This window comes from Gracilinanus agilis, chromosome 3, assembly GCF_016433145.1.
Source record: "Gracilinanus agilis isolate LMUSP501 chromosome 3, AgileGrace, whole genome shotgun sequence".
In the NCBI taxonomy this organism is placed as follows: domain Eukaryota; kingdom Metazoa; phylum Chordata; class Mammalia; order Didelphimorphia; family Didelphidae; genus Gracilinanus; species Gracilinanus agilis.
Genome location: NC_058132.1, coordinates 341,897,117 through 341,920,896, shown reverse-complemented (window position 1 = coordinate 341,920,896; position 23,780 = coordinate 341,897,117). Strand labels below are relative to the sequence as shown.

The 23,780-nt window shown below is 35.5% G+C and overlaps 1 protein-coding gene across 1 annotated transcript in view; it reads left to right on the top strand.

Moving 5' to 3' along the window:
* LOC123242359 (protein mono-ADP-ribosyltransferase PARP14-like) overlaps positions 1-23,780 on the top strand; it is a 92,417-nt gene that overhangs the window by 48,727 nt on the left and 19,910 nt on the right. The window contains exons 6-10 of the mRNA XM_044670050.1: positions 578-2,853; positions 8,370-8,606; positions 11,346-11,567; positions 14,411-14,486; positions 15,105-15,254. Of these exons, the coding sequence (XP_044525985.1) occupies positions 578-2,853; positions 8,370-8,606; positions 11,346-11,567; positions 14,411-14,486; positions 15,105-15,254 (2,961 nt within the window). The remainder of the gene's footprint in view (positions 1-577; positions 2,854-8,369; positions 8,607-11,345; positions 11,568-14,410; positions 14,487-15,104; positions 15,255-23,780) is intronic.

Sequence of the window (23,780 nt, the reverse complement as noted above, 5' to 3'; positions counted from 1 at the left end):
TTACTTCTGGGTTCAACTGGAGAAGTTCTAAGAGCTCCAAATGCTAGCTCAACAAATATTTTTTCTTTAAATAACTGGTGTTTATTGGCATTTTTTATTGTTGACATCATTATTCTTGACATTTATTTAAATAAGTCATTAGGAATGCAGCTCTGTGGCTCAGTGGATAGAGCCAGGTCTGGAGAAGGGGGTCCTGGGTTCAAAGCTAGTCTTCAGCACTTTCTAGCTATGTGACCCTGGGCATTAACCCCATTTTGTCTAGCCTTTGCCCTTCTCTTAGAGTTGTTACTAAGACAGAAAGTAAGGGTTACCAAAAAACCCACAAAACAAACAAACAAACAACTCAGTAAATGTTGGGAGAATATAGTTCATTCTTTACGTGGAATATTTGTGTTGCATTAGTAAGTCACTTTAATGAAAACACCATTTTATAATAATTAATGTTATTTCACAGCTTTATTGAAAATGAGGCTTTTCTCCTGTAAAGACAAATTCTGCTTTATTTAAGACTAACACAGTTTAATTAACTTTTTATGAATTGTAAACATTTACATTTATTTGTTTCTTTTTCTTTTAGTGGTCAAAACCATATTGACCAAGAAACTTCTCTTCAACAACAGTCCTCTTTCCATGTTCCCATACTACCATAGTTTAGATACTGCTTTATATGGAAAGGCAAAGCCACCAGCAGAGCTGCCAGAGCCCTTCAAAGTACCAATAGAACCTTATCTATTGAAATTCTTTCATCAAGATGATGGAGTAATTAAAGACATAACCAGAGCCATGGAGACCTTTCATTGTGAACTGACATGGCCCCAACTCAATTGTAAAGAGCCAGAAATTATACTCGGTCCTTCAGCCACCTTAGTCAGTCAAAGAAGAACAAAGAACAGCATAATCAAGACATGGATCAAGGATGTTTCCTTGAAATTCTCTTCTCTTATGTCAGAATACCAAGTCAAGAAGTATAATATGGACCCAATGGTATGGGAAGCTGTTAGAGACAGCATAGGAAATGAAAGAGCTTTGATTGAGTTTGATAAGCTTCAAGAGACAGTGATCATAGCTGGGAGACTGGAGGATGTGCAAAAAACTGAACCAGAAGTAAAAACTCAGATAGAAAGGGCTACCCAAAAAATAGAAAGAGAAAAACAAAGTATAAGATCAGATTTCACTTTATGTCCTGGAAGGTTTTCCATTTTACGCAACAATGGCTTAGAAGAGACTCTCCACAAAGAATATCCAGAACTGGAGGTCACTTACAACAGCCTTACAAAGAGCATTTGCCTGAGTGGATTGCAGGCAGATGTATATAAAGCAAAGAGTGAAATTCTGGAGAAGCTCCAAGGCTTGGCTCAAAAATCCTTGCATATTGCCCCTCAGATAGTTCAGTTTCTCCAACAAGTAGACTGTGAGACATTCTCTGAAGATCTTTTTGTATCCAAGAAAATTTCTGCTACTTATTTGATGGAAGGTACAGCCATTTTTTTGTTTGGCTCCTCTCCCCAGGTTTTGTCAGAAGCAGAACAACATATGCAGAAAGCTTTGGACTTTAAGTGCATTGATGTGGTAGATAGTGAGATTCTTAATGATCATCAGTGGAAAACTCTCACTGATAATTTGGATAAGAAATACAACTGTTCTTCAAAGACAATAATAATAGAAGAACAAAATTCAGACACTGGAGTTAAGATAATGATTGCTGGTTGTGTCGGTCCAGTATATGAAAGCTACCAGGAAGTTTCTGGATTTATAGAAGAAAACACAAAAATACAGGAGTCGGTTCCTGTGAAGTCACTAGCAATTATCCAGTATATACAGGAGGAAAATGAGCAAATCTTGGAAAATATAAAGAAAAAAAAAGTGAAGATTGATTTCAAAACTCTGGCCAATGAAAGAGGCATTTCACTGAGTGGTCCAAAAGGAGAAGTGATGAAAGGAGTGACCATGGTTAAACAAATTTTGGAGTCAATACATGTTGAAAATTTTAGCATTCATAAACCAGGAGCTGACATCTTATTCAAAGACAAAGAAGGGTATTATAAAATGGAAGCCAAAAAAATGTTTAACTGTTTAATTCGGTTGCAAGAAGATGGAGATGAGAAAAGTGGGGGCAATGATCATAGACAGAAGGTCTATTGCAAGATAACTTTAGAATCTGGCATTTTATTGACTGTTCAAAAGGGTGACTTAACCCAGTTCCCAGCAGATGTAGTAGTGAATGCAGCAAATGAGAACCTAAAACACGATGGAGGCCTGGCAGGTGCACTCTCTGAAGCAGCAGGCCCAGAGCTACAGAGGGAATGTGACCGGATAGTTCAGCAACAGGGTAAGATCCATCCTGGCTATGCTGTTGTCTCTGGTGCTGGACGGCTCCCATATCAGCAAGTGATTCATGCTGTTGGCCCCAGGTGGAGGCCAGAACATGCTTACAGGTGTAAGCACTTATTAAAAAATGCTATCACAGAGTGTCTCTATCAGGCTGACCAATCTGGCCACACTTCAATAGCTATCCCAGCTCTTAGCTCGGGCCACTTTGACTTCCCCTTAGAAGAATGTACAAAGACCATTGCCCTGGCCATCAAGGAAAACTTCCAGAATCACCAATATAAACATAGCTTGAAAGAGATTCATCTCGTTGATTCATCCGATAAGACAGTTCAGGCTTTTTATGAAGCTGTGAAGACCATCTTTGAAGATGCATTTCCCAGTAATGATTTGCTGCCCTCTACACCACCAGAAAACCAGAAAACCATCATGAGAAAAAGTACTGGACATAGAAATGCATTGGCCTCTATTGAAACTGGAGATCTGAGCATTATATTGATAAAAAGGGACATTCAGGATGCTAAGGTGGGTAATGCCATTTACCAAACACCCCTGAAGGTTATTTTAAAATTAAAGTAGCCCAATTCCCATGTTACTGGGATCATATATACTTTAAGCATATAATCCTTGTAAGGTTAATACAGATTTAGCTTTAGTTTAGTTTTAAGTTTAGTTTAAGATTAAAATTCTACTCCTTTGGGTGTGTGGCAGTTGAGTTCAAATCAAGTCACTTGTCCAGGGTCATACAGCTTGTAAATGTCTAAGGCAGGTTTGAACATAGATCTTCTTAGTGACAAATTAACTGCTCAATTCACTATAACATGCTGCCTCCATAAAGAAATTAAAGGTGATGCAGAATCTATTCTTTTCCATTGCTGCAACTAGCCAAGAAGTTTATCTAGAAAGCTATCTATTCTATTTCATATACATAGATATATTATATACACATTTTAGAGAATGAAACACTTTTTTAAAAACTTGGTCTTGTTTTTGGTTTATGTTATTTTAATTTTTTATTCTTTACTGAAAACTTCATAAATATCAGTCAGCATAATTGTATTGACATACAAAGAGGCACAAAATGAAAAATTTACATATGAAACTGTAATCTTCTATTATATGCAGTTTCTGTTTTATTTCATGTATATTAAATGTAATCCTATTGTAACAAGACTACTCTGCTTTTCTCTCTCTCCATCTGAACTTCCTTCTGATCTCTTCTGTGTATTTTTTTTAATTTTTTTTTAATTTAAACATTTATTAATATTCATTTTTAACATGGTTACATGATTCATGCTCCTACTTTCCCCTTCACCCCCCGCACTCCCCTCACCCATGGCCAATGCACATTTCCACTGGTTTTGTCATGTGTCCTTGATCAAGACCTATTTCCAAATTGTTAATAGTTGCATTGGTGTGGTGGTTTCAGGTCTACATCCCCAATCATGTCCACCCCGACCCATGCGTCCAACAGTTGTTTTTCTTATATGTTTCCTCTCCTGCAGTCCTTCCTCTGAATGTGGGCAGCGTTCTTTACCATAAATCCCTCAGAATTGTCCTGGGTTATTGCATTGCTGCTGGTACAGAAGTCCATTACATTCGATTTTACCACAGTATATCAGTCTCGATGTACAATGTTCTTCTGGCTCTGCTCCTTTCACTCTGCATCAGTTCCTGGAGGGCTTTCCAGTTCACCTGGAACTCCTCCAGTTTATTATTCCTTTTAGCACAATAGTATTCCATCACCAGCATATACCATAATTTGTTCAGCCATTCCCCAATTGAAGGATCTACCCTCCTTTTCCAGTTTTTTGCCACCACAAAAAGCACAGCTATAAATATTTTCGTACAAGTCCATTTATTTATTCTTCTGTGTATTTTAAAGATGTTTTATTGATGCTTTCTTCTTTCTTTTCTCCATTTCTTCTTTTTGCATTAGTATCACTACCCATTATCTTCCTCCCATCAACTCTGACTTCTACTTTCTGCATTTTACATTAATTGTTACAAGCCTTCTCATGTTTCTCTCGAGGCACCTCTAAGTGCATAGGGGATAAAGCACTAGACTTGGTGTAAAGATAACCTGAGTTCAAATCTGGCCTCAAGCTCTTACCAGCTGTGTGACCCTAGGCAAGCCACCTAACTGCCTCATTTCCTCATCTGTAAGCTAGAGATCATAGTAGCACATTCTTCACAGGGTTGTTGGCAAAGATCAAATGAGATAATATTTGTGAAGTGCTTTTATAAATGCTACTTTTTATTAATTCCTCATTTTCATTTCTTTTATAAGGCAATAATATTCTATTGTATTGATATTATATAAATTATTCAAATATATTTCCAGTTTTTTGCTACCAGGAAGAGTGTGCTATGATTATTTTGGTCTATTTGGAGTTTCTTTTTTATCATTGACTCCTATATGGTCTGTATCCAACATTAATATTGCTGGATAAAAGGATTTAAATAGTTAATTGACTTCTCATCTTTCCAAATTGTTTTCCTGTATGATTAGAAATTCATAACTCCATCAATTGTCTTTATCAGCATGAGTAGCTTCCCACAAGTCCTCCAACAATGACTTTTTTTTAAATTCCATTTTGCTATGATAAATTTGAGGTATATTTCTTATTATTAATCCAATAGTGCTTTTTCCACGAGATTGTTCAGCATTTGAATTTTTTTTAACTGTTTATATCATTTTTTAAAAACCCTTACCTTCTGTCTTTGGATTAATACTAAGTAGTAGTTCCAAGACAGAAGAGCGGTAAGAACTAGACTTGCCCAGGATCAAACACCTAGGAATAGTATGATACCAAATTTGAACCCAGGACCTCCTGTCTCCAAACATGGCTGTCTATTCACCGAGCCACTTACTTTCCCCTTTTCATATCTCTTGACTGCTTCTCTGTTAAGGACTAACTTTTGCCCTTATATATTTTTGTCAGTTGAAAAATATTTTCTTTTCTTCCCCAATGCCCATCATTTAATTAACAGTCCATGCTACACTTTACATACATATATATTTTTTCTTTTTAGATGTCTTTATATCCTTCTGCAAATCAAAATAGTTTTATCATTTGATATATCCTTCCTGATGTGAAAAATTCAAGACTAGAGGAAGAGAATCCCATTGAGAAATTGGAATATATTATAGGGAAGAAAGTACTTGGGAGGATTACTTTGCTCTATCCTCACATTTGCAGTTCCCTCTGGATCACAAGTTTATTTACAGAAAGGGAGCAATATATATATTTATCAAATTGTGGATGAATGACACATCTTTTGAAAAATAGAAATAGGGATCTTAATCACCAGAATAAAATAATTTGCTCTTGAGTAATTCCTAGGTGGTCATAGAATAAAAAGTACATAGTATAATATTGCCTCTATTCCCCTGACCCAACTTTCCTTTCTGTTTGCTTTAATTAATGGTACCACTTCTCTTCAGTTTACCTAGTTTTTGAAAGTTTAGGAATTATCTTTGACTTTTTGTTCTCTTTTGTCCCTGAAATCCAATTAGTCAACACATCTAATTGATTCTTCTTATAAAATGTTCCTTGTACTCATCCCTTCTTTTCCATTTCTACTGCCATCACATGAGATTAGAACACTAATATTCCATGTCTAGTTTATTATAATAATTTCTTAATGTCACTACATTATAGATAAGGAGATTGAGGTCTAGAAAAGTTAAGTAATGTGTCCAAGATTGTGTAAATAGCAAGTAGAAAAGAAGGGATTAGGAGCCAAGAAGCTCCTCACCTACAAATATATTGCTCCTGCCCTTCTCCTTTCTATTCACCTCTTCAAAAAATGTTTATATTACAAGACCTAATGCAAATTTCACATCCTATATAAAACTGCCCCTGATTATTCAGTCTGAAATGATGGGATAGAATATAAAAATATTTATTAAAGCACTTTCTATGTGCAAAGCACTATTTTAAGTTTTGTAATAAAAAAAGGAAATCAAGACAGTCTCTACTCTCGAGTATTTGGGAGAAGCAACAAATAAAAGGTTTTCTATTAGGTTACTATGTGCTATTTGGCTCAAAGCAAATAAAAAGGCAAGGTGATAATTAAGCTGGGAAAGTGATCATTTGGGTGGCAAGACCCAAAAGACCTTGGGAGATAATGATAGAATAAAGACCCCTATCAGTTAGACTATGGGTTCAAGGATTAGGGTGGAGTTGGGTTCTGAGTTACATTAAGCTGAGCTACTGACATGAGAATCAGCATCTAGATAATACTGGGTGTCTTGAACCCAGCTGGATAATGATACAATAAGAATTCTTTGGGGAATGTTATGAAGGAGCTGTTATGATCAGCTAAGGGCAGATGCTGAAGATGGAATATGAAAGGAGGGAGTCCTAAACCACAGCTGTATGTGAGTTAGATAACCTTTCAGAAGAGCCAGGTCATGTTCCTTTTAAGGTCAAGGTTCCCTGCCACAGCCCCTGGGATTAGAACCAATCCAAACCAGACAGTTAGAAATGTTTCCAGGAAGTTAAAGGAAACTTCCTAAACTCCAAATTCAAGATGGGTGAACTGGCTTGGAAAGGCTTGCTCAACTAAACTAGTAATGGGGATCCAACTGGAATAATTAGATGATGATGGCACGGTAAGCAAGGCTCCAAGATTCTTTATACTTAGAGTAAACAGGGTTTATTTATAATTGAACTGAGGGAAGGTAAGGATAGGTAAGTGGGTGAAGGAAACCCTAAGATCTTGCCTAATTGTTGATGTCAATTAATTTTGAAGCTCTGGTAGATGTTCCCTAAGGTGCAGAGTAATGAGAAAAGCCTTGAGGGCTGATCCCAACTGTGATGCTGGTTGCTGAGCCCAGGGGCTAGCAAACCCCTGGGTCAGTTGCTGCTATTCTTGATTGAATTGTACTCTCTAGTTGGTGTATGGGATGTTGTCTATGCCAAGGAGGTATTGACTATTTGGCTATCAATGGAATTAGTCCTACCTGCCTAACAGAAACTCACTCCCAAACCACCCTGGGGCCTCAGACCCTCCTTCCTCCCTAATCCTCCAGGTGAGCCAGAGAAATGAAGTAAGGGGTTTGGGGACCCCCTTTTATACCCTGTCCTCGACTGTCATCCTGGCACCTGGCCTGGGTGCTCTGCTAGGTTCTGTGTTCCAAAGTGGCAACTGCCAGCTTGCACCCCCAGGAAAATGGCTACTGATTCTGCATATCACAGGAAAGACTTCCTTTAGATACAAGACCCAATGCTTATTTGTCAGCATTCTGTTGCTGGGCTGGGAGCAGAAGAGGAAGCTAGATGACTCAATAGTTGGCATCCTGGGCCTGGAGTTAAAAAGATCTGAATACAAATTTGGCTTTAGACTGTTACTACCTGTGTGAGTTACTTAACCCTTGCTTGCCTCGGTCAGTCCATTAACATTTATTAAATGCCTACCGTGTGTCAGATAAGAAAGATTTCCTGTAGAAGATGAAATGCTTTAGTTTCCTCAACTGTAAAATGGGGATAATAGTATGTACCTCACATGACTGTCGCAAAGATCAAAAAAGGTAATATTTGTAAATCACTTAGCACAGTGCCCTGCACATAACGGATACATAAAAAATGCTTGTTCCTTCTTCACTTTCCCTCACCACTGGGGTGTCTGATGGAAGCAGTTATTAGTTATCTCTATACTTTGGCAATTACTACTTGAATAATTATTTAGCAATTAATTTTATGCTGTTCTGTGTTATATGCTATCTTCAGTTCTTATGTAAATATTTTTATTCTTATTTAACTTTTTTTTAAACCCTTATCTTTCATCTTATAATCAATACTAAGTATCCATTTCAAGGCAGAAGAGCAATAAGGGCTAGGCAATTGGAGTTAAGTGATATCTGCCCTGACTGTTATTTAACTTTTTACATGTGTAGCCTAACTCTCCAACTAGATTACAAACTTTTCAAAGGTGGGAACTGTGTCCTATACTCTTTTGCATCCTTCACCTGACTTTGCACAAAAATATTTATTGATGTGATTGTGTTTTAATGAGTTGTTTTTTTCTTTTAGAGTGACATTATTGTCAATACCATCGCAACAGATCTTCAACTTGACAAAGCACCACTTTCTCAGGCCATATTGAAGAAAGCTGGTCCAGAACTCCAAAAAGAATTAAATTTATTGGGAAAAGAAACGTCGGTGAAACCAGGTCATGTTCTCCCAACAAAAGGCTATAATCTGGACTGCAAATGTATTCTCCATGTGGTGGCATCTCCCTGGAATCATGGAGTAGGAAATGCAAAAAAGGTAAAGAAATGTTAAAGTTCTCAGTCAACAAACATTTATTATGCACCCACTATATGCTAGATGTTGTGCTGGAAACTAGGGGCACAAAGACAAAAATAAAACAGTTCTTACTCCCATGAGCTTACATTCTATCAGGGGAAAAACATATATATTTATAAGTAAACACAAAATATATGAAGAATAAATATGAAGTAATTTGGAGAAGAAGGGGAACCAGCAGCTAAAGGATCAAGAATACCTCACATAAGGAGCATCTAGGTAGCACAGTGTATTGAGTGCCAGACCTGGAGTCAGGAAGACTTGGTTTCAAATCTGACCTCACATAAATCCTAGCTGTATGACCCTAGGCAAATCACTTAAATCCAAGTGCCTAGCCTTTTTCTGCTATAAAATTGATATGAAGTCTCACTTCTAAGCAGAAGGTAAGGGGTAAAGAAAAAGAAAGAGAGAGAAAACAAGACAAGACAAGACAAGACAAGACAAGACAAGACAAGACAAGACAAGACAAGACAAGACAGGACAGGACAGGACAGGACAGGACAGGACAGGACAGGACAAGACAGGACAGGACAGGACAGGACAGGACAGGACAGGTCTAGACAGGAGAGAAGAGGAAGAGGAGAGGAGAGCAAGAGAGAATGCTTCACACAGAAGGTAGTACTTGAGCTGAGCTTTGAAGGAACCTAAGGATTCCCCAAAGTGGAGATGAGGTAAGGCATAAGAGGATACCATGTGCAAAGTTGTGGCAGTGAGAGATGGACTGTTATTTACAAGGAAAAGAAAGGGGTCCAGTTTGGCTAGAACGTAGACAACATGAAAAGTGATAACATGCAAATAAGCCTAGAAAAACTGGCATAGTTAGATTATGAAGAGAGTTCAATGAAAGTAGGAGAGTTGGCTGCTAGATGGTGCAGTAGATATAGAATGCTTCACCTGGAGTCAGACAAATTGCAATTCTACTCTGACCTATGTATGACACTTCCTATCCGTGTGACCCTAGACAAGTCATATAACCTTTGCTTGTCTCAGTTCCCTCAATTATAAAATGGGAACTAATAATTGCACCTACCTCTCAGGGTTGTTAAAAAGATCAAATGAGTTAATAATTGTAAAGTGTTTAACAGTGTCTGGCACAAAGTGATATAAAATATTATTTATATAATTTACTATTAATTAAATATAATACAATAAATTATCCTGTAACTTATGTATAGCATATAATATGATATGTAATGTTATATAACTATTAATTATTAATAATTATTATTTTAGAAGCAATATGGAATCATTCCAACCTATTTAAAGGCTCTACAGAATTTCATTTTAGCATCATCATAGGTAATGTGTGTTTTTGGAACTCGAGCTAATAGTCAATAAGAGTCTATCATTATTGCATTTATAGCAATGCAATTGACCCTTTCTCTAGTTTGGTCAATAATAGTAAATAACATAACCATGACCTATTAACAGTAATAGCAGTAGCAATCACTGTTAATGATGCTAATGGTAATGAGGGTTGTAGTTCATTAAGGCAAGAAGGATATATAAGCCATGAGGAGAATGGCAGACACTCTGGTTGTACATCTTTTGGGAGTTACAATTTATTCCCACGATTATGCCTTTCTCCCCTCAAAAAAAAATTGGAATTCTCTGGAGGGTCCTTTTTACTTTCTCCGATTATATTCTGTTTTTCTTCTTTTTTCAGATTTTTAACACTTGTTTATTTGCACACACACACACACATACATATAAAACCCTTACATTTGTTAGGCAATTGGGATTTAGTGACTTGCTCAGAGTCACACAACTAGGAAGTGTGTTTGAGACCACTTTTGAACCCACAACTTCCAGGTCTGACACTTTTATCTACTATGCTACCTAGCTGCCCATATTTGTGCACATTTAAAACTATGCACTTCAATAAATAAAATATTTTTAACACAAGCACAAAAAAAGTCACTCTTATTTGTAGTTCCCTCGAATCTTGATACAGATTCAAACTTAATATTGATAACTAGATTTACTTTGGTCCCACACAGTTTCTTCTTTCACTAACAAGAAACTCTTTTTTTATGACTTCAGGACCAAAATTATTCAGTCAGGCATCTGGAAAGACACACTAAGGCCTTCTGTCAGGATCAGTGGTTTGGGTTTTTTATTTTTCTTGGTAATATGAGACAGGCAGCACCATCACTATGTTTCACAGTTAAACAAGTGAAATAGTAATCTCAGAAGTTAATGTGTGTGGGATGTACCCTGCATCTAGGCAGGACACATTTCTTCTGTTCAACTGTTTCTTTTGAAGGTTGTGGGTTTTTCTCATGTGTTTCTGGCCTCAGTACAGATTTGTTGAATTTGTGACTCAATCATATATGGTTTGTCAGACGTTTTTGCCAATTAAGCAGTGATGAATGGGACTTACAAGTAAACCTGATCTCAGAGGTGGCTGCTCTGAATCGGTCTTTCTTCTTCCTTCCCTTTCCCCTCTGATTCCCTTAGTTCTTCCCAAAACCAGTCAGCAAATCAGATAGCAAGAATGATTAAGAATATTATATTTCTTTCTTCTTCCTCTTGTCACTAGCTATTACATGTGTCATTCTCTATCGTGTACAAACCCATAGAGACAAACTGGCGGCTGCATGCCCTTACAGCCTTGGGAACACCACTATTCCTCTTCTTGCTACATCCTCCATTCTAATGCTAGCCTCTGATTGCATGAAAATATCTGTTGTTTTTCAGATCATGAAAGGATCTATCAAAGCATGTCTGGAAACTGCTGATTCCTTATCGTTAACATCAATCACCTTTCCAGCAATTGGAACTGGAAAGTTGGGATTCCCAAAAGCCACTTTTGCAAAATTAATCCTGTCGCAGGTGCTTAAATTCAGTAGTTCAAGACATTCAAAGACTCTAAAAGAAGTGTACTTTCTGTTGCATCCCAGTGATACTGACAACATTCAGGTAGTTGAAATTTTCTTGGAATTAATCTGCCAAAATGTTTTAAAATATATGCTTCTAGCAAAATTGCAAATGTATTTTCAACCGATCTATATCTACATGTTCTTTTTATCTGGAAGGAAGGTTATATATGAGAGATGGTATTTGTAAGTATATAGATAAACTATATCTAATATGTGTGTCTGTGTGAGTAGAGCAAGATATAGATATTTTGGGAAACACGACTTCTCATAACTTTCCTTCAAATCAGAAAGGAATTTTGCAAGTGTGTATATGTAATGCAAGGCAACTAACAAAAACTTTTTGCTTCTGTAATTTCTAAAGGTCACAAAAAGTCAGTTAATCAACTTAGAATCTTCAGAAAGTCAGTTAGAACTTAAAGCTATAAATAGAGGTGAAGTTCCAACTGATGGGGCTCTTGCCTTCTGGCTTTCACTGTGGCTTTTGCTTTGGCCTTTCGGCTTTGGCCTAATTGTTTCAGCCCCAGCCTGTGCTTATTTTGTTTTGGGGAAATTTGGACCTATCTCATTTCTCTGGACCTCTCCCTGATCTCCCACCTCCATCCCTCCCCTTCCCTGATTTTCCTTTGGGCCCTGGGTGGAAGGGAGGGCTTGATGATTGAACATTGTGGGTTTTAGTTTCTTTAGATAATTGGAGTATCCTCAAATAAGTTACCTCTAGGTTTGATAAAGGTTTTACTTAAAAGGCAGTCAAATCTTCCTGACTGGGAGAGCCAGACCCTCTCTCTGTCTAAACCTCTCCGCGACCCATCCCCCACCCTCACCCGTCTCCCTACTAGCAATTAGGAAATCCTGAACCCCTCCCCCTTCTGACTGACCCTGGTATTAATAAATCCCCTTATTACCTATACAAACCCTCTGGTGAATCATTGTGTCGGAAATTAAGACAAAGTTTCAAGAGGAAGGAATAATTTTCTTTATTTCTTGAGAAAACTTGGGCATCCATCTTGGCAGGAAGTACCTCCCTGAGACTTCCTTCAGGCATCAGTTTGACTGGCAGGGAGGGGCCCTCTCGACTCCTCCCTCAAGAGACTGGAGAAACTAACAAGAGAAACTCTCCAGCCAAACCTAAACATTTCTTTCTGGCCCTAGTTTCCTCCCTGTATTCTCTGTCACAAGCCTCTGGGAATAAACCTGTTTGAGCTGCCCTCTCCTACATACCCCATTTCCTTTATTCTCCTATAAATCTTCCTGTACCTTCTTTCTTCCTCCAATCACCTTATAACTTCCTAATATCCCCATTATCCTTCCTCACGCCCAAGTTGCATTTTCTTTTGACCCTACTCAGATTACCTTATTTACATATTTCTTGATAACAATATCTCTATATACACACATATATTTGAGTGTAATATATACTTTATTATATATCTATTATGTATATCTGCACATGCACATGCACACATGCTTTGAAAATACCATCTATAACCTTCCTTCAGAATAGAAAGAGAAATTTCATTTAGAATAACTAGAATATATAAAATATTTGATTGTCTACCTACTAAGCTGCATAGAGAAACTAGATGAATATAATACAAAACACTTTTCAGAAATAAAGGCAGACCTAAGTAATTGGAGAAATATTAATTATCCATGAGTAGGTTATGCCAATATAATTTTGGAAATTATTATACTCTTTAAGTTAATTTACTAGTTCATTTTTTCTGCCAAGAAAAATATAAAAGTATTAGTTCCTAGAGCTTGAAAAAATAATAACAATTTATTTCAAAGGAAATAATAAAAATGGAAGGATAGAAGCTAATAGTACCTAAATTAAAACTATAAAACAGTAATTACTAAAACTATTTGGTAATGGTTAAAGAATAGAAAGGTTGACCAGTAGAACAGATTAGTATACAATATACAGAAACAGACAAATATAGTAGCCACATGTTCAACAAACCAAAAACCTGAAATTGCTGGGGTTAGGTTTCACCACTTCATAAATACTGCTGAGAATACTGGGAAGCAGTCTGGCAGAAATCAGGTTGAGACCAGTACCTTACAACATAAAGCAAAAAAAGCTCTAAATGAATACATGAAAGACATAAAAGGTACATCATAAATAAATTAAAGAAACAATGAAGGAAATAACCTTCACAGCTTTAGATGGAGGACAAGCTTACAAGCAAGAAAAAAAGAATGGACATATTTGAGCACATGCAAATAAAAAGGTTTTGTGCAATCAAGGCCAATGGTAGTTGAAATTTAAAATGAAACACATAAATTGGGGGGAATCTTTGCAGCAAATTTCTCTGATGACGGTCTCATATCCAAGTTATATATATATATATATATATATATTCTCCAATGGCTAAGTGGTCAATAGATCTGAACAAGCAATTCCACAAGAAATCCAAACTATCAGCAAACATATGAAAAAATGCTGTCTTCCGTGAAGATCTTATTTAAGATCTTTAAATTATATGATCATAGATTTAGAGACAGAAAAGATATTTGAGGTCATCTGATCCAACTCCTCATTTGATGTGAGAGATTTGAGGCCCAGAGATATTAAGTGACTTGTCAAAAGACACAAAGGAAGTAATCCACAAATCCAGCTCAGATCTTCTGACTTGAACTACAGCATACTTTAGAATCAGATCCTGGTTCTCTTCCTTGACCACTAGCATCTTTTAGGATTTTTTATATTATTTTCTGGGTCTGAGATCTAGGAATGGATTTTTACTAGGAATTATATCACTTTAATCTCAAGCCCTAGAAATATATCTTTATTTATTTACTAGCTATGCTTTTCTTTTAAAATCTGATTAATATTTATACTGAAAATTGTTACACTCAGTAGCTGCCTTTCTTTTTTTCCAGGCCTTCAAAAGAGAATTCAGTTGCTATACTGATGGAACTACCACCAGTGACAGAGCTTCCAGTGATACAGAAGAAGGTCTAGTAATTTTCTTTAAAATTATTTAACATTATTTACTAATAATTTACTGGTAGTCAAAATTTGGACAAACATAATAGTTTATATGAAGAATAGAGAAGTAATAGACAAGATATAAAATCACATATATTTCTAAACATATAAAATACTAGATAGATATAGATAGATAGATAGATAGATAAAAATTTTTCTATCAAGTGCTTATTGAATGCCAGACTCTATGCTAAATGCTAGTCATTTTTATAAGTCATGAGTCAGATCAAATTATCTGGTCTTAAGCCATTTTGTTGAATGATATGGAATGAGACCAATCAATATTTTTCTCAATCTAGTCCAAATCACTTCTATGTAGATGAACTTAGGCTCAATCAGCTAGATGTTGCTGACTCATCTAATCTGATTGTGTAATTATTAATTGGCCTTTTGTGCTATTATAAAATTATTTTTCACTCAATAGCACATCTTTTGCACCTAGATAATTAGAGGATTTGGAAAAGTAAAGCAGAGAGACTAGCTAAAGGGAAGAGGGAGGTGGAAAAGAGAGGCATAGGATAAAACCTGGGTAATAACAATCACAGAATCACATTTGATCCTCAGTTTCTTCTTTTTCCTCTTTAGGTCTCTTTGACACTATTTATGATGCTGATTTGGGAATATATAAAGGCAAGATTGGATCCATTACTGTCCAGGTTGCCCTAGGGGACATCACCAAAGAAGAGTCTGAAGTTATTGTAAACTCAACAAATGAGTCATTTCTCCTCAAAAATGGTATTTCATTTGAATAATATAAACTAATATAATGGTTAACACAATAATAATGCTGCAATAAATCTATAATAGTTATGTAGTATAATGAGTGACTGGCACATATACTAGTATATGTCAGTGGGCACAATGACCCAAATTTCTGGACATAGTTCTTCTTGGATCAGGGCAAAGTAGGGTCTCAGTATTTCTACATTTGCCTTAACTTTCACTGTTTCACTCATTCCATCTCTAATGGAATTTGAGGGCAGAAACTATTTGTTTTTTCTTTTAAAAAATAAATTTTATTATATCTTTTATTTTTACATCCCTACATAACCTACATAGTATTTTCTTTACCCTCTCTGAAGGAAGTCTTTCAAATTATAAAGAATTTTTTAAAGTGGAAAAAAGTTCAGTGAAATTAACTAATACATTGAAAAAGTCTGACATTATATGCAGTGTTCCAAACCCCTGGTCACCCACTTTCCCACAGAGATGGGAAGAGATGTCATTTCATAACTATTCCTTGAGGTGAAGATTATAATTATAATTTTGAATCACACAGTTTTGATTAAGTTGTTATTGTTCCATTTATAGTTGTAGTCATTGTGTATATTTTCCCCTGGCTCTGTTGACTTTACTTTGTATCAGTTCATGTCTTTCTATGCTTCTCTGTATGTTTTATAATAATAATATTCTTTTACATTCATTTAATACTTGCTTAGCCCTCCTCTAATCAATAAGCATCTACTTTGTTTCTGGCTCTCTGCGTGTTGTAAGGAATATTTTAATGTATATGCAACCTCCCTTCTTTTCCCTCACTTCCTTGAGAAAGGTCTAGCAGTAAAATCTTTGGGTAAAAAGATAGAAATTTGAGTCCATTTTTAAAAATATATGTATAACTCCAAACTACTTTCTTTAATGACTACACCAAATGATAACTCTATCAACAATGTATCAGAGTGCATTTTTCTAGCCCTTCCAACACTGATTATTCCTATCTTTTATCCTCTTTTCCTATTTTGAAGGGTGAGGAAATATCTTTGACCAGATATTTTGATCATTATAAGTATATTCTTTCATATTTGAGCTTTCATATTTGAGTCCATTTTTTAAAATATATGTATAACTCCAAACTACTTTCTTTAATGACTACACCAAATGATAACTATCAACAATATATCAGAGTGCATTTTTCTAGCCCTTCCAACACTGATTATTCCTATCTTTTATCCTCTTTTTCTATTTTGAAGGGTGAGGAAATATCTTTGACCAGATATTTTGATCATTATAAGTATATTCTTTCATATTTGAGCTTTCTTTAATACGATCATTGACAAATAATATTTTTATTTTAGAAATTGCCTGTTCATAGCCTTTCATCTCTGATCTCTTGAGAAAGTTATCTCTTCAAGTGAGGTAAAAGACTGTGATGATGATGATGATGATTATAAAAGCTAAATTTATATAGCACTTTAAAGTTTGCAAAATGCTTTAGACATGTTAATTCATTTGATCCTCCCAACAACTCTGAGAGATCCATTCTATTATTATCCCATTTTACAAACAAGGAAACTGAAACACAGAGGAATTAGGGAGTCTCTGATGCAGGATTACAAATCAGGTCTTCCTATTTCCCAATGCTATATTTTATCCACTGCACCACCTAGCAACCTAAAATATTTCTGGCAAATTTCATCAGTATTTAAAGTCATTCCCATGCTCATGTTCTTGGGCAAATTTATGAAATTACCACTTGCATCTAATTTCCCTTTATGAAGGTAATATTTTAAGGCCAAAATGATATTTAAGCTTCAGAGAATGCTGATGTCTAATCAATACACAAAATTGTCCTACCCCCATTGCCTAGCCCTTATCACTCTTCTGTCTTAGAGTCAATACATAGCATTAATTCTAAGCTGGAAAGTAAGGGTTTAAAGAAAAAGAATTAATGGGCAAACTCAAAAAGGATTTTTAAATATCAAGTAAGAGAGGAAAGAAATGAGAATGATGTTGGAAAATGAATGAAAAAAGAGCTGACAGCTTGGTAAAGGAGCCAAAAAAAATAATGAAGAAAATAATGTACCAAAAATAGAATAGAAACAAATTGATAAAAGGGGCACAAAAATCTATTGAAGAGAACACATTAAAAAGCAGAATTAGCCAAATGGAAAAAGTTATTAAAAAAATCACTGAAGAGAAAAAATGCTTAAAGGGCAGAATTGACCATGTGGAAAAAAGAGGTATAAAAATTCCCCAGGGAAAAGAATTTTAAAAGTAGAGTGGACTAACTAGAAAAAGAGGTACAAAAGCTGACTAAAGAAAATAATGTCTTAAAAATTAGAATTGGTCAAGTGGAAGCTAATAACTATATGGGCATTAAAAAACAATAAAAATCAGAAGAGTGAAAAAATAGAAGAAAATGTGAAAGATCTCACTGACAAAATAACTGGCATGGAAAATAGATTTAGGAGAGATCATCTATGATCTTTGGACTACCTGAAAGCCATCATAAAAAAAAACCTTAAGAAAATCTTTTGAGAAATTATCAAGGAAACCTGCCCCGATTCTCTGGTAAAATAGAAATAGAAGGAATCTCCCTATCACCTACTAAAAGAGATTCCATAAGGAAAACTCTCAAGAATGTTATAAACATATTCCAGAACTCCCGGGACAAGAAGAAAACATTTAAAGCAAACAAAAAAAGACCAACTCAAATATCACAGAGTCAGGAAAACACAAGATTTAGCAGCTTCTACATTAAATAATTAGAGGGCCTGGAATGTTATATTCCAGAGAACAAAGGAGTTAGGACTTCAACCAAGAATCACCTCAGCAAAACTGAGCATAATCCTTCAGGGGGAAAAATAGGCGTTTAGTGACATAGAGAACTTTCAAACATTTCTGATAAGGTGAATGTGATTCTCAAATACCAGCCTCAAGAGAAACAGAAGAAGGCAAACAAGAAAGAGAAATCAAAAGACATTCAATAAAGTTAAACTGTAAATCCCTACATGGGAAGATGATTCTTGTAACTCCTAAAAACTTTATCATCATGAGGGCAGTTGGAAGGAGTACAATAGACAGAGGGCAAGGGTGTGAATGTAATATGATATAAAAAAATAAAATTAAGGAGTGAAGAAAAGGAATTGTGTGAAAGAAAATTCTTTATTGTCTATCTTGAGTTAACACTAACTTAATAGTTAACAGTTAACCCCTACTTAGTACCTCAGTAGACTGAAGACAGGATTAACTCTCTTTTGTCTACTTTTAAATTGAATCAACAAAAGATTGAATACCCCACTTAGTACTAAGTGAGAAGCTGGAAAGGTACTTAGAAAATTTACACCCTTAGCTGTGAATCTTTTTTATGAGAACTTAACCTTCAGAAGGCAAGATTTAGAAAATTCACATCCTTAGCTGTGAATCCTTTTGATGAGAACTTAATCTTTCAGAAGGCGAGACTGTTGATCCCACAGACACTGCCCCCTGGGCAATGCTAGACAATTTGGAAACAGTGATTGGCCCCTATAAAGAGGAGAAGGATCAAGAAGTCACCATAAAAGCAAGCCCCAAACTCCCTCAGAGCAGATTGTCTTTGAGAAGATAGTCTGAGGAGATTGTCTTCTGACTGGGGAGAGTCTTTGAGAGAGCTTAACTGGAGACTGTGGCTTGGATTGTGAATTTGGAACTTGGCTTCAATTTAAACACTGACTCCTGGACTACTTCGTTGGATGAGTGAAAGACTGAATCCTTTCCTCCTTTCCTAAGAGACTAGCTTCCATTTTGGAGGAGGCTGTGTGGTTACTAACCACCAGTCTTCCCGGTTGAGAGCTAATTAATCTCTGCCTGGATTAAGCTGACCTGGAGTAAACATTTAAATTGATAGGATAGATTAAACTCTCTAACCTCTTCACATTTTTCTACTTTATTGTTTCCTCTCCATTTTGTAAATATTTGTAAATAAATTTCTTACTCAAGATATAACAAATATTGGTGACCACATAATTTCATAAAATTATTGTCCAACCATTAAATTTAACCCTTACAGTTGAGAGAATAGGGAAAGGAGAAAAATGGATAAATTATCTCACATGAAAGAGGTATGAAATAGATTTTAGAGTGTAGGAGAAACTGAGGTGGTGGAGAGGGGAGCGCTTGCACCTTACTTTCATCAGAATTGGCCCAAATAGGGGAGAACATGTACAATTAATTGGATATAGAAATCATATTTTACTCTACAGGAAAGTAAAAGGGGAAGGAGATAAGAAAAGGGGGCAACTGATAGAAGAGAGGAGTAATTAAGGGAATGTGGTGGTCAAAAGCTAAACACTTTTGAGAATAGACAATAAAAGGAGAGAGAAAAGGGCAAATGGGGGAAGGGAAGGGGATAGGATTGAGAGTAATACATAGTAATCATAATGGTGAAAAAATATTTTTATAAGTCTCTATAATAAAGGCCTCATTTCTCAAATATATAGAAAAATGAGTCAAATGTATAAGAACACAAGTCATTCCCCAACTGATAAATGGTCAAAGGATATCAACAAACAGTTGTGAGACAAAGTAATTATAACTATCTATAATCATACAAAAAATTGCTCTAAGTCACTATTAATTAGAGAAATGCAAATTAAAACAACTCTAAGATACCACCCCACACTTATCAAATTGGCTATTATGACAGAAAAGGAAAATGGCAAAACTTGGAAGGGATATGGGAAAATTGAGACATTAATGCAATGTTGTGGAAGTCGGGAACTGATTCAGCTATTCTGGAGAGTAATTTGGATCTATACCTAAAGGACTTTAAAACAGTACATACCCTTTGACCCAACAATATCATTACTAGATTGGTATCACAAAGAATTTTTAAAAAGAGGAAAAGGACTTATATGTACTAAAATATTTAAAGTAGCAATTTTTATGGGAGCAAAGAATTAGAAAATAAGGAGGTACCCATCAATTTGGGAATAACTGAGTAAGTTATAGCACATGATTGTAATGGAATACTTTGTGCTATAATAAATGATGAGCAGAAGAAGCTCAGAAAAACCTGGGAAGACTTGTATGAACTGATGCAGAGTGAAGTGAGCAGAACCAAGAGAATATTGTGTACGGTGACAGCAATATTATATGATGAACAACTGAATAATTTAGCTATTCTTAGCAGTACACAATGATCTAAAACAATCTCAGATGAATCATGATAAAAAAAATGCCTTCTGCTTCCAGAGAAAAAACTATGGAATCTGAATACAGACCAAAGCAAACTTTTTTCACTTTCTGTAACAATTAAATTAGGTTTTTGACTCAGTATGGGAGCTATAAAAGTGGTATTGTGGTCGCCAATTATATATTATCCCTTAAGTCAAAATGACTGAGCAGTTTTTATTTATAACAAGGTAGAAAAAGTGAAAGTGGAAAATGTAGGAAAGAGACAGAGCCTAAATAAGCCTACCAGCCCTAAGTGCTGCTCTGGTGAAGTCCAGCTCAGTCCCTGGCAGGGGCTTCCTCAAGTTCTGAACTCCACCTGAAAGTCCAGTAGTCTCCAGCAAGCCTATGCAGAATCCAAGGAAAGAGTCTCTCACAAGCTGAGGAAGGAATCTCTCCAAGGAACCAGTGTCTCCAAATGCCAAGAAAGGAATCTCTCCAAGGAACCAGTCTCTGCAAACACTAGGAAAAGAATGGTGTCCCAGATCATGTTGGCCTCTTTTTATACACCTTTTCCACATCATTTCCTGTCTTTTCCCCCATTCACAGAAACCACTTGCAGTCTTTCAATTTGCCTAGTACTTCCCAAGAAGGGGCAGTGCTTGTGGCCTTTGGGGGTATGAACTAGTAAGTGACTTGTGAGCTCTCTTACCTAATGGTTAAGTGGGATACTAAGTAGGAGTACTTTAAGTTCTTGATTTGAATAGCTAAAAATAGACAAGGGAAAAGTTAATTCTATCATCACACTTCTTAAATTTTTTTTGTTTAAATTTCCTTCCTCAAAGGAATTAATGTGGTAAAATGTTTTATTCCCATATATCAAATTGCTTACCATCTCAGTGTTGGATGAGGGTAGGGAAAAAAGAAATTGAGACTCATTTTTTTATGTTGGAAATTGTTTTTACTTGTAATTGGGGAGGGGGGGAATTAAATTCCAAATGGTTTTTAAAAACAAACTGTAAGTCAAAAAAACTAGGAATCATGTCAAGGTAAGAGAAAGGGACAATGAGAGGTAAAGTACAGGATTCACACCATATTCATCTAAAAAAGATATTTTTTTCAACCTAAACACCAAATAAAAATAAAGATTTCCATATACAGTAGGATAGAAAAAAAGCATTGTATACAAAACTGTGAACTTCTTTGAAATATAACTGCCTTTCTTTTAAATAATTATTAACCTGGAAAAAAACACAACTACCCAAGTACTTATAATAAAGCATCTTTACTCAGAGCAGATGGATAATTTGGTGAACTACACAGAACCATAACATTTGGGGGGGTTGTTTTAAGGAAGAAAGGAGGCAAAAGCCAGGTCTTGAGTTCACAAAAGCTTGAGAATTAATCAATAGCCAGAGTCTAGGGTGATTGGGGGCTAAGGTAGGGCCTAGATACCTTTCCTGGGGAGTGGATTTCTTGTTCTTTAGATTGATTATCCTCTTTTAAATTTAATCCTCAGGTTCCAGGGAAAGAGGCAAAATCAATTCAGTCAATTTAGGGTCATTATCTGCCTTTTGATTCTTTGCTTTAACACTGGAAATTCAGTGAGAAGATTTCCCAAAAATAACAATCAGTATAATAAACTCAACTTGGGATTTTAAAAGCATTCTACTAGCCTGTGATTCCTTCTGGTCTTCCTTCTGCTATCTTTTCTCATATGAAGCAATTATAAATACTTCCATCAATTTTTTTTCTTTCTTTTAAAAACTATCTCAGTTCCCTTCTCCCTCCTTATTTCCCAACTATTAAAAAAGAAACTACTTTAAGAAATATGGACATTAAGGGAAAACAAATCCCGATATTATCTATATCAAAAAAAATGTACCTTTTATTCTGCATCCTTGGTCTATCACCTGTCTGTCAGGATGTGGATAGCATATTTCTTTGATATTCCTCTGGAATCATGGTTGTCCAGTCCATTGATCATGCTTCAAAGTTGTATGTTTTTGAAATATTGTCAGCTAAATTGTTCTCCTGGTTCTGCTTTTTACTCAGAATCAATTGATGCAAGTTCTCTTGAATTTCTCCCAAGATAGTAATATGATTCCAGAGTGGTGTGGCATTCACCTCTGTCACTACCTTTAGATCTTTGTGGACAACACTTAACCACTCTAAGTCTCATTTCCTTATTTCTAAAATGATGAAGTTGGACAAGATGGTCTCTGAGATCCTTTCCAGATCTAGACCTAGCAATGTAATACATTAAAAGATTACAGCAAGAAGGTATAAATAATTATTTCAGTCCAGCTATATAGCACAGTGAACAGAGAACCCAACATGAAGTCAGGAGGACCTGGGTTTAAATCTGGCCTCAGATATATCCTAGAAAAGAAAAGGTAAGGGTTGGTTGTTTTTTTTGTTTGTTTGTTTTGTTTTTTAAGAAATTCCAAAAAGAAAACTCCCAGGAATGTTATAGCCAAAATTCAGAATTCTTTAGTTAAGGAGAAAATACTGCAAGCAGCCAGAAAGAAAAAAATCAAAATACAGTACACCTAAAACCATGATCATATAAGATTTAACAACTACCACTATAGAAGGCTTAGAATATATTCTCGGAGCCCAATGGGTCAGGATTATAATCAAGAACAACCTCCTTATCAAAACTGAGTATAATTCTACTGGAGAAAAAAAATGAATGTTAAATGAAGAAAAGAAATCATTCAATTCAACAAACATTTGTTAATTAAAGTCATGCAAGTCTTTTTTAAAAAAAGAATATAAGTTTCTTAAGGGCAGAAACTGTCTCCAATTTTGTTTTTTCTTCCCCTATGCTTACTATAGTGCTTGACATATAATAGGTATTTAATTTTTAAAAATTCATTCACAGGCCCAGGATACTAATTTGCCAATATATTTTAGATCCTCACTCTCATTCAGAGTGCTGACCAAACTTTCTGTCTTTATGTCACTTGAACATATAAGCATGACATTTATGATTTGATCAAAATACCTGGCTAAAATGTTAGACAGCGAAGGGTATATAAATGAATCCTAGAACATTTCATTACAGGCCACCTTCCAGGTTGATATTAAACCATTAATGACTACTCTTTGGTTTACTGTTCATTGAATTTCAATAACTAACTGTGTTATCACCTTGTCCATATTGTTCATGAGAATAATTGAGAGGTCTTGTTAATCCTTTAGTTAAAAACTATGTAAACATTATTTAAAACAGGCCCTCTAATATAAAAGTGTAGTAACCCTGAAAAAAAATGAAAAGGCATTGATCTGCTCTGGGAGTTTTTGCTTATTTGTTTGTTTGGTTTCAAGAATTAATATAAACTATTCTTGATGAAGTAATATTGTGGCTATGAGGTCACAGTAGCATAG